General features: G+C 35.2%; 1 protein-coding gene across 4 annotated transcripts in view; it reads right to left on the bottom strand.

The window, feature by feature from the left end:
- KLHL29 (kelch like family member 29) overlaps positions 1-12,238 on the bottom strand; it is a 2,735,259-nt gene that overhangs the window by 143,758 nt on the left and 2,579,263 nt on the right. For all 4 annotated transcript variants that reach the window (XM_044062747.1, XM_044062745.1, XM_044062748.1 and 1 more), the window contains one exon: positions 3,618-3,798. In XM_044062747.1, the coding sequence (XP_043918682.1) occupies positions 3,618-3,798 (181 nt within the window). The remainder of the gene's footprint in view (positions 1-3,617; positions 3,799-12,238) is intronic.

The raw sequence follows: 12,238 nt of genomic DNA, 5'->3' as shown, positions 1-12,238 counted from the left end.
CTAATTCTAAACAAGATGCTGAAACTGTAACAATACAAGGTCCTTTTCCCAAGGAACTTTAGCCATATTATGAATCTTCCATAGTATTGCTTCCTGGTGCTCCATGACACAATGTAAGAGTTGACATGTCTCTAAAGCAAAATAAGTAATTAAATTAAATTCAAACAAATGTCCTGGTTCCCTGTACATAAATGGAACCAGAATTACAACAGAGATAGCATGACAAGCTGTACCTAATTTTGATTTTGGAATCTTTTGTGGGCTATTTTGAAAGCCGCTATATGAACAAATAGAAAATGCCAAACACATTATGATGCTCTAGTTCCAAAGCTCCACCTAATAAAAATGCCCAATAGGGTAGTATTTCAAGGGCTTCCTGCTGACTTATCAAATACAGACTTGCTGCACTGTGTTATATTTTCTTCAAAAATTAAGAAAACTGGCTGTAGGTGTAATGGGTCTGCGTCCCTCACTCCCCAGCTGGAGGTGTAATGGGTCTGCGTCCCTCACTCCCCAGCTGGAGGTGTAATGGGTCTGCGTCCCTCACTCCCCAGCTGGAGGTGTAATGGGTCTGCGTCCCTCACTCCCCAGCTTATATAGCTGTAACTAGATTGTGCAACCTCATGGACAAGGCAAAAAAAACACCAAATGTAACATGTTGTTTCATTGATTGTGGGCTATATTGAGTTTACACCTGATAATTCATTATGTTTCTTATTTCAGGACCAAATCCTGCTTGTAAAAATGCATCTTTGCTTCTATTGACAATATTCTCTGATCATACATGTCTAAGGAGGAGGGCATACATTAGCAGGTAGAAGAACACAATACAGACATATTAAAAGGAACAAACTGCACAAAAGGAACAAATAAGTTTATGAGAGGTAGCAACGGGGGATCCAAAATCTTTTTACACAGACACACACACACACACACACACATATATATATATATATATATATATATATATATATATACATACAGGTAGAAAGATAGATATAGAATAGAGATATAGATATAGATATATAGATATAGATATAAATACTGAAAGACATCGGCCCCATTACTGGTATTAACAGGAAATGAAAGAGTGCCTTAGATTTTACTGTTGCTCAGCATGGAGTGCTTACTCTATTTATCCCCTCAATCCTGAAGAAAGTGACAGATGCTCTTTGTTTTTAATTCTAACACACACACACACACACACACACACACACACACACACACACACACACACACACACACACACGCACGCACGCACGCACACACAGACAGACAGACACACAATTCTGCTAGCCATCACATTTGCAGTTGTGGAGTGCTGACATCAGTGTGGGGAACAAGTACAAGAGATTAGAGAAAATGCAGTTTTTAACATGCAGAAAATTCTGAGGCATTACTGTGAAATAAACAGAAACATACAAAGCAACTGAGAGAATACCTCTGTTTTGTCTGGATGATTCACTCCCTTCATTTATATGGGATGGTTCTTCAAGATTTCAGATGATATCTGGTATAAATGCACTTACCAAGGATGTTTTCAAACTCCTGTAGTAACAGTTATGAAACACATCTAGTAGCACAGATGTCAGTTTAGCTGTACTGAATTGTTCAGTTATATACAACATCCGTTAGCCTACGTGTTTGTTAAACCTACCTCCTAAACTTCCTGGTTTGGCTAACTCCATGGTTACTGACTTTGCATTTGCATGTCATTTGGATGTTGCTGAATGCAGACAGCTGAGGATGAGGCAAGAGGGGTTTTGGTGCCCTAGCCACAACTAGTAATTCTTTTTTTTTTTCAGGAGATGTCAGATAACCTGCCAGAAAATCTTGCACCACTTGATCACCAAGAACGCAGCAAGACCTGCCTCACATATAAATGGGTTGGCCAGATTCAGTATCAGCAATGCAAACATTTCATTGTGAGCACTGTGTAGGGACCTAAAAGCAGAGACAGTGTGAACAAGATATTACTGTAATGAGTAGTGTCCAAGACTGACTGTGAGCTGCTGGTCATGTTTATTATTTATAATTGGGTGGCATGGTCATTTATTCATACAGCTGAACCTCACAGGTTCACTGGTGTTTCTAGGAAAACCTGATAGTTTGACCAAATGAGTGAGAGTGAACTCTGAAAAGCTTCTTCAGGTTCACTTCAAGCCATTTTAAGAAGTCATCTGGGCAACCTTTGTCAGGACAAGATTCTGCATGATGACCATTTACAGTAACATCACAAGTCTGGAAAAGAAAGCAATTTAGATGATCTGTAACCATGCCAACATTCATGGCACATCACAGCTGCAGAGTGCTCTGTAAATAAATGTGTACTACATTTCAACAATATGATTTTTTGGTTAGGCTTGTAATGGTTTGCATACTAATTGCCTCGTACTTACCTATGTACCTATAATATTGAAAGAATACTAAAGAGGAAAACATGTACATCATAATAATACATAGTACCGATAGGAGCAAACCTCTAAGTAACTCTTTTTGTGGACTCAGGTTGTCTTGGGGATCTCAATTGCTACTATACTTCCACTGATATGTTTAAGAAGGTGCTAAACATACATTTGAGTAAATGATATTAAGCACTGAGCATTTAAGACTGTTATTTACAATATGTTGCCAGTTAGCATTAGTATGGTCTACCTGTTTTCCTTTCTGGTATTCTTTTAATATTTTCTTTGAGGTGCAGTACCATATGAGAAACTATAATATGTGAATGTGAACTGCAGGTTTTTGTCAGTATGATACAAAGCATTTTGTATGCATTCCTTAGGGAACCCTACATGCAAGCAGGCTTGATTCCATTTCTTGCCAGATGGTACACAGAAAGTCTGTGCACAGAAGGAATACTGGATCCGTGAATGTGCACATCATACAAGCTGTCTGGTAACTTGCTTAACTGCAGTTCAGTATGAACTCCAAGATTACCTTACCTTATAAAGACAGCAATCTGCCCCAAAATATGTTTAATAACTAACCGAATTAAAACAAATGTCTAGTATTCACACACACTTAAAAACTTGGAAAAAACATTTCACATTTATTTATTTTTATTTGCAGTGGTGCAGCGTTTAACGTTTCTGCCTCACAGCAAGAGGTTCTCCGGTTCGATTCTCGGCTGTGGTGCCTCCTGTGCAGAGTTTGCATGTTCTCCTTGTGTTTGTGTGGGTTTCCTCTTGGTACTCTGGTTTCCTCCCACATTCTAAAGACATGTGTCTGGAGCATTTCTCCCCGGGTCTCTGCTGAAAACAGGCTCTGTGGAGCCTAGTCGGACTTTCCCGGTCTACAAATGTTAAATAAAATAAGTAAATTTCACATTAAATTGTTGGATATGTTATACTAACTACAAGCTTATCTACCCACAGAAGAATGGCAACTCTGAGATTTGCAGTATGTAAATATATAATTCATATATGAATTGATACTAGTTAGTTATGAAAATAAAAAAAACACAGACATGCTTTTTGCCTCCTAGAAATATCAAGTTATCTTTCAGAATCTTTTATATCAAACAATTTCAGTTGTATAATTTAATAATTTCCATGATGTGATAAAGTTGTTAAATTAGGCAAAGCATTCTGCAATATAGCTACTGTTCCTAATACCTTTCAACATGATCCAAGTTGCTTGTCACTCCAATGCCTCCAATTGTATATATTTTCCCATCATACACCAAACTGTTATGTCGACATCTGGTAACAGTCATTCGCGACACCAAGTTCCAGTTATCCAGCAGGGACATATAACACCAGACATCAGCTAATGTGACACCAGCTTCCATACCACCTGGGACAAAAAAAATCAATATAAATTACATGAATGCTGGTTATTTGTTCTTGATGAACAACAGTGTGTTCAAGGACAGTAACTTCACAAAGTAAGTGTCAAACAAGGAATACGGCCAGCTGCTTAAACAGCTTTGAACCATGTTGCAAAAAGCAACTAAAAAAGAATATTTATAAATATACAGGAATTAAGACAGTTACTAGCATTGCGTATGCCTTTTCTTGAAATATCATAACTACATTTCACTTGCTGTATTATAGCTGTTCACAAAAAATAGTTCAGTAAAATGATAACTCAATTTATCATTTAACCTGCCCTTGTCAGCATTGCACCTCCCTTCTTTGCATTTGATCAGATCATAATATATTAGAGAACTTATTCGCAATGAAAACGCTATCTGCTGCTCAGGTAACAAGGGTAAATATACCATGATAGGCCGTTCTATCTTCTCAGTGCCCTGCACCTTAGAACAGTTCTTGAGGATGCAGTCCCAGGTCTGGTCTGGTTTACAAGCACCATTGGTCATATTTCATGCTCTACAAGTCTACATTATAAAGACTTCCTAAACACTAATATTACTAATATACAGCAAATCACTATTTTTTTAAAGAAATAAATGTTTCCCTTTTGCATTAAGTCACTCTGTAGTGTCAGCCTTTCACCTTGTTGTTCCTTGATTTACCTTCTGCTTCTCATTCTGGAACCTCCTTCCTCACTTTTGGACTAACACAGAAAAAATAGATGTAGAGACTGTTTTGTTATAATGTTAATTAACGACAAAAAAACAGTCTAAATCTATACAAACTTTAATAAAACATTACCATTTAGCATTTTGGTTCATGCCCTTCTGAATAAAACCTTTGTAAGACATGAGCCAAGGCTCTAAATGGAGATGTTTAATTAAAGTTTTTATATATTTGGACTGGATTTTGTTGTTTAGGATCGTAACAGTTTAACTGTTGTATAGCAGCTTTGTTATAATGCTGGCTAATTAACAGATGTTATTCTAAGTGTAGCCAATGGTCAATTTACTTGTGAAGGCCTGTGCATGAACAGGAGGCATACCACTGAACAGGCTTCTACAGTTACTACCTTCTGTAAGACCACTCTGAAGTGAGAAGTCCTAAAGACTGAATGAAAAAAAAAAACTGCCAATACTGTTACAGCTGAGATCATAGGCTTCAAGGACCACTTTATTCCTTTAATTGTTTGCTATTTTTTTTTTTTTGCAATTCCCTAGAGAGATAATGTATTAAAGTAAGGAAGGGCTAGTTCAACACAACTCTAAATTGGATGCAAAAATGTTCTAGTCCGAAGCAGATGATTGAAAGAGCCAATTTTCACCGCAATCACTGAGGACTGGAATTTATCAATTACAGTGCTATGCTGTATTATAATCAAAATACATTACATAGCAGAAAAAGAAGATATCAGTAGTATCTCACGTCTTTAACATATGTATGCCTTCTGAGCTGAAGGACCTGCAGTTAGTATCCAGTTCAGACTAGTTCCTAACCTCTTTTCCCTTTACTGGGTAGGATAGTATGCAACAGCTAGTGTTGTTTGGTTTTCCAGTTCATTTCAGTACTGAAGTACCTACAGTGAAGAGGCTCCATTCCCTTCTTGTGTTTGTGTGAGTTTTTTAGGACATTTCATTCAAATCACAAAAGTGAGAAGTGAGAAGGCAGATAAGTTGGCAATGCATTCCTCCAAAACTGCCCTTAGAAGTGTGTTTGTGGGCACAGGTGCACATGTGCATGCATAAGCGTGTGTGTGTGTGTGTATGTGTGTGTGTGTGTGTGTGTGTGTGTGTGTATGCTCATGCATCCTGTAGTAGTTTGGCATCTTGTCCAGAACATGCATGAATAAATAATTGCATTGAGTGTGACTGTGTGTTTGTGCCCTGCAATGAACTGGCATCTTTTCCAGAACCAAGTTTCTACTGCAGCCCTGAATAGGATAGTAAATATAAGAAAATGAATGAATGAATGAATGCATTGAGCTTTCTGGAAGCATGTGAAGTGTGGAGTCATTCACCTGTCTACTACTGTCCGCTGTCCTGTCTGGAATTTGGTTTACTTATTTGTTTATTTTTTTAATTTATCCTTTGTTGACCAGGTTAGTCCCACTAGGCTGGAAGCTTGTAGACCTGAGATGCATTTATACTCTAGGGGAAATTTGGCCATGATATTGGGGAGCATCCCCTATTCAGTTTTGGTGCGAGGAGGCTCCATTTCATGATGGTACTTCCTGCTTCCATTCCGTGTGCATTGCCAGCTTGGAGAAGCAGGGAGAATGATGGCTGACAATTCTGTAGTTTCAGTATGTAGTCCAGATTTGTTTATGAAAGTAATCAAGCAACAGGATGTATCGGAGAGAACTCTATGTGATACGCAGTCAGATAGATGGCAGTGTGGCTGTTAGTGTGGTTACTGAGAAGGAGAGAGAGAGAGAGAGAGAGAGAGAGAGAGAGAGAGAGAACATTCACAAGATGCTGATGATTTATTCCAGCAAACTTTGTTTGGTGAGGAGAATGAGGTACAGAGTGGATACATTATTACAACCCTCCAATCAGAAGGGTTAGGGAATGATTTATTACAGACTTGTTGGTACAAAGTGAGCTGTAGAGTGACATAGCTGCACAGTGCACAGAAATAATGAAAAAAATATATAAGAAGAAGAAACAAACGATTTGTTGAAGAAGAAAAAAAAACAGATGGAGAGATGGTGAAAAAAGGGGAAGACAAGAGAGAAGAAAAGAAGACATCAGTAAGGAAAATCAAATTTTTAATAAGGATAAGCAGCAAAGAAAATAAAGGAATGGAAAGGTATATTTGGGAATACTAAGGCACAACTCCTAAAAAGGTAAGAGCATTCATTCATATTAATAAGGATATGTTTTGTGACATTACTTTTGAAACTGTGCCTGGAAAAATTTTTGGGCATATGAAAAAAGAAAAACTATAATGTGTGTAAATTATATGTATTTCAAGTATTTAAGAGAGAAAGAAAAAAGAAAATCTACATATAATTCCAAATGTAAGTTGAAAAAGAGACAATAAGAGATTATTTAAGGACTGTATGTAAAGACGTTATGGATATTACTAAGATACATGACAACAGGGAGTTATGGACTGTGGATTGGGAATGTAATGTATTAAAAATGGAAAATGAAAATATTGTGCATATTCCAAGTATACAGCAGATAAAACTAAGTAAATTGCAACGAGATTATTATGACTTTACCAACAGCCAAGTTTTTGTCTGGCCGAGATTTCGTGACAATAGAGAAGTTAATCCTGTCATTCAAGTAGAAAATCCTATAGAAGCTACTGACTTGGCTGAATATCAAAGTATCCCCCCTTTAAGAACTGAAAATTCTACTGACAACGTGTTTGCATCACAGGTTGAACCTCCTGGGCTTTCAGCTCAGGATGTAGAGGCCACACCTCCACCGAACCAACTGGCACTGATACAACAGCATCAGCACATAATGGGAGCTAAACCGAAAGTTTTACAGAGCAACATCGAGCGTTTTTTACCGCTGCCTGTTCATATCCAGGGAGCTTCGAGAGGAAGATCGGACAGTCGAGGGAGGACCAAGCGGAAACACTCAGACGAGCATCTGGGGCGAAAAGGAAGGATGAAAAACTGAGAAACTTAGTTTTTAACCTTTCCATCCATCCTGTGTCAGAATCTGAGATTGAGCTTTTGAACCGAGGACTCTCATATATACCAGCACAGGTCAGTAATGTGGCTGAAATTTTAACTGATTTGAGACTTTTTACTCGCTCAATCTCTTTAAAATTGTTTTATAATAAAAGCAATAATAAAAGCACAGAAGCCAATAATGCGGAGAGTACTGGCTTCAAAAGGAAAAGTGTTTTCACTCCGGCGCCATCACCTGTAACTGAATGTTTTTTAAAAGCTTGTGAAAGTGACTTTTACGAATATTAATATATGTGCAAACATGCTACTTTGTTTACGAATATGTATACTAAAAAATGGGATAGCATATATTTGTTAAAAAATGGAAAAAATCTCATGGTTAAACCTGCTGATAAAGGGGGGGGGCGGTATAGTATTGCTTAATACAGATATTTATGTGAATAGTATGTTAGAGATGTTAAGTACAATTGAAACATATAAAACAATAGGGAAAGTAGATTTAGAGAAGATAATTTATGAAGTACATCAAGAACTTTATGATCTCATGATGACCAGACAGATAGATTATGACTTATATCTTTACTTTTTAGTAGAAAAACCTAAAGATCCCTACATTACGGGCCTTCCCAAAATACACAAAAACATTATGCCACCACCCATGCAACCAATTGTAGTAGGAAATGGCTGGGTAACTGAGACTTTGTCAGTATTCATTGAAAAGAAATTGAGACCGTTGGTCTCTGACATTGACTCAGTATTAAAAGATACTTATCAGCTATTAGACTCCTTGAATGAATCCAAAAATGGTCTGTCTGAGGAATGCCTAATGGTTACACTTGATGTAAAAAACTTGTTTACTTCCATACCTAATGATTTTGGCATGGAAGCTGTTAGGCAGATTTTGCATGATAGTAGAAAATTCACTAATAATGAACAGATCCTACTGAATGCACTACTTGAGCTTGTACTAATGAACAATGTATTTTTGTTCAATGGCAAATTGTATTTACAGCAGTGGGGGGGTTGCTATGGGAACCCCCTGTGCGAATACCTATGCCAACCTGGTGGTACACTATTGGGAAATGACCCATCTTTTCAATAGTGATTATTTCAGGAAAATATGCTTGTACAAGAGGTTTGTAGATGATGTGCTTTTCTTTTGGAATGGGACTTTGGATGAACTGTTCCTGTTTGTTGAATATTTGGAATCTACCACCTCTTTTTAAGGTTTACTATCAATTACTCTTATACAAGCATAGATTTTCTTGATATTACAATCAATAAAGATAAACAGCATTTATTGAGTACTACCATATATAGGAAAGAATGTTGGAAAAACACATTGCTGCATTACAACAGTATGCACCCCAGGTTTGTGTTTAAGAACATAGTCAAGAGTCAGTTTGTTAGGATCAAAAAATTATGCAAAACACCTAGTGATTTGAATACACAAGGATGCTATTAGAAAGCTTGTTTATAGACAGAGGATATAATCCTAAGATGGTACATTCCATCAAGGAAATGTACATATCTACAGGAGTTAATAAGCCAAATGAAATGAGACATTTAGATACTAGAAGTAACAAGAGAATTTTTGATAAATCTAAGATTAATTTTAACACTCGTTACACCAGTGATAACAAGACAATTACTAACATCATATGGAGAAATTGGCATATACTCATGACAGACCCAGAAATAACAAATATAGTAGGTCATACACCTTCTTTTGTCTATCGTAATAGTAAGAATTTGAGAAGACTACTATGTGTTGAGCATATGGATGATTATACAAGAGCCAAACCTGAGAAATTAGGCACTTTTCTGTGTGGAAAGTGTAATATTTGTGAAATGATAGTCACAGAACAAGTCTTCATACATCCTAAGATAGACTTTAGGTTTGAGCCAAGGTTAGTGGCAACATGTGAAGATAAGAATCTTATATATTTAGCTGACTGTAAATTCTGTCAAGCATTTTATGTAGGAATGACAACTAGACACTTAAAAGAAAGGATATATGAACATACTTACGATATTAAGAAGAATGATTCAAAAAGTGCGCTGGCTAAACACATCATGAGTAATCCAGGACATAGTTTTACCTTTAGAGTTCTACAGAAAGTTACACCCAATATAAGATTGGGTGATAGTTTTAATGACCTGGAGAATAATGAATTAAATTGGATTTTGAGACTTAAAGCACATTATCCTCCAGGCTTGAACCAATATGTGAGCCTTAGAGCTTTCTTGAAAGGACGCAGCCTTAAATAAAATAGATGCACAGACATGGCTAAGATAAATATGATGCTAAAATGTTGCCATCATGAAAAAGTCTATACATTTATATATTTTTACTTTTTATCTAGGCATAGGCTAGTATCCATGTCTGTTAATCTAAGTTTATGTTTATTTATCTACTCAGTATTTTACATTTGTTTTAAATATATGTTTTTCATTGCTACACGTTAATGTTAGTGAAGCAATAGTACTTTAAAAATGAAATAGAAGCTTTAAATGAAAAAGAAGTTTTAATTGAATAATTGATTGTTCAAATTGTTTTATTGTTTGATTAATTAGAAGCTTTTTTTATATATAAACAACCTGCAGTTTGGATTAAAAGTAGATCTGAAGAAGCGTACATTGTATGCGAAAGCACTCATCTTTTAAAATAAATCTGTTTGCCCTTAATCGTGGTGGTCTGCTTCCTGTGTTTTTTGTATCATATTCCAAGTATGATAAATGTAGAAGGCAACAAAGGTACAGTGAAATATTGGGGACAACAGAAAACATGTTTTTTTTGTGGTATAGATGACCATCTAATTAATAGTTATGATTAAAGAAAATGTTATATTTGTGGTAAAGTGGGTCAAAATACAAAAAGATGTGAATTGAAGTGTTTTAAATCTGAAAAAAATGGGACATTTATGGATGGATAGCAAAGACAGTATAAAGAAGGAGCAGGGAGAGAGAGAGAAATAAATACAGAACAAGAGGTGGAACAAGTGGAAGAACAAAGACAAGAAAAGGGGCAAGAAAAATAGTCATTAATAGAGAATGAGGCAGTAGATGGGATGGAATAGACAAAGCAAAAGGAGAGGTAAAAGGGAAAGAAGAAAATGAGGAGGTGTCATAGATAAGTGAAAGAGAAGAGGAAAGCTGGAGAGTAGTGAAAGGAAGAAAAATATGCCAAGAAAAAAGGTAAAGGACAGGGAAGGAAAATGTACAGGCTTAAGTACAAAGGAAAACAAGAAAGAGAAAGGATAAAAATAATGAGATCAATAGCAAGGGAAGTATAAAATAGAGAAAAATTAAAAACGAGAATTATATCAATTAATATAAATAGTATAAAAACAAGAGAAGAACACGTCTCTTAGAATGGTGTATAATGCAAGATATGGATATGATTTTATTAGAAAATGCAAGATTGTTAACAGAAGACGAGAGACTACAAACAGAAAAATTATTGGGGAGCAAGATCGTTTGGAATTTAGGAAAGAAAGGTGCTCAAGGATAGGAATGTTATATAAGAAATCAGTGAAGATTTTGGATATTACTTTGGTAATAATGGGCAGAATACCGATTGTAAATTTGAGATGGAAAAAAAAATAAAATATATATATATATATATATATATATATATATGTGTGTGTGTGTGTATATATATATATATATATATATATATATATATATATATATATATATATATATAATAGCTGTATATGCATATGTCATGAAGAAAGAAAGAGAAGGTATGTTTAAGAAAATTCTAGATTACATAAGTTTAAATATGAATATAATATTAGTAGGTGATTTCAATTCTGATTTAAGAACAGGAAGCAAAAAGGAGTAGTGCTGTGAATATGTTAGAAGTAATCAGATGTTAAAAACTATATACTTGGGATAATAATGAATGTAGAGTACAGGGCAGTTAAGAATGGAGATATATTATTTTATTATTTCAGAAAATCTAAAAGGACTACAAGAAGGAACATTTAATACAGGCTTTTCAGACCATTTGGCTATTTGGACAGAGATAACAGGGCAAAAATGAGTATACAAGAATGGGACAAGGAATTAAAAGATTGAATTAAAAAAGTATTGAGTAAAGAAGTTAAAGAAATAATCATAATTATGGGCATGCAGGAATATTATAATATTTGCACACAGTGGTGGTTAAGTTTTAAAGGAAAGTATAAATGTTATTTGGAGAGGCAAGACACAAAAAAAGACTAAAACAGAAATAAAGAGAAGTCATTTAGTAAGGGAAAAAAAGAATATTTCAGGTAAGAAAAATATATATGAAATTAATCAATAAAAAATTAATGTTTAAGCAAAGATATTTTTGCAAGGAAAGAAGAAAGATGTAGCCCTGTATTTCAGTAGGATGGGGAAAGAGAACACAACAGTAATAGGAGAACTGAAAAAGGAAAATGTGTTAAGGAAATAATGCAGACAATTGCAGAACATGTAAAATTATGTTTAGAGAGAAATATAAAAATAATATAAATATGGACAGTGAAAAAGTTGACAGAACAGGATAACACAGCATTACAAAAAGAAACAACAACAGAAGAGTTAAATAATGTATTAATATTAGTTAATTTAGAATCAGCAACAGGACTAGATGTGAGAAAATATCAGCTCTATAGCGATATGGTAATATGGCAGAAGAAGTATTTTGTGGAAGTACTGAATGGTTGAAGGAAGGCTTTAGGCAAAAATAAGTATGTGCTGGAATAATAACTTTTTTATGGAAAAAAGGAGAAAAACA

Source organism: Protopterus annectens, chromosome 2.part1, assembly GCF_019279795.1.
Source record: "Protopterus annectens isolate FY-2018-M chromosome 2.part1, PAN1.0, whole genome shotgun sequence".
Taxonomy (NCBI): Eukaryota; Metazoa; Chordata; order Ceratodontiformes; family Protopteridae; genus Protopterus; species Protopterus annectens.
This window is presented reverse-complemented; position numbering and strand designations above follow the sequence as displayed.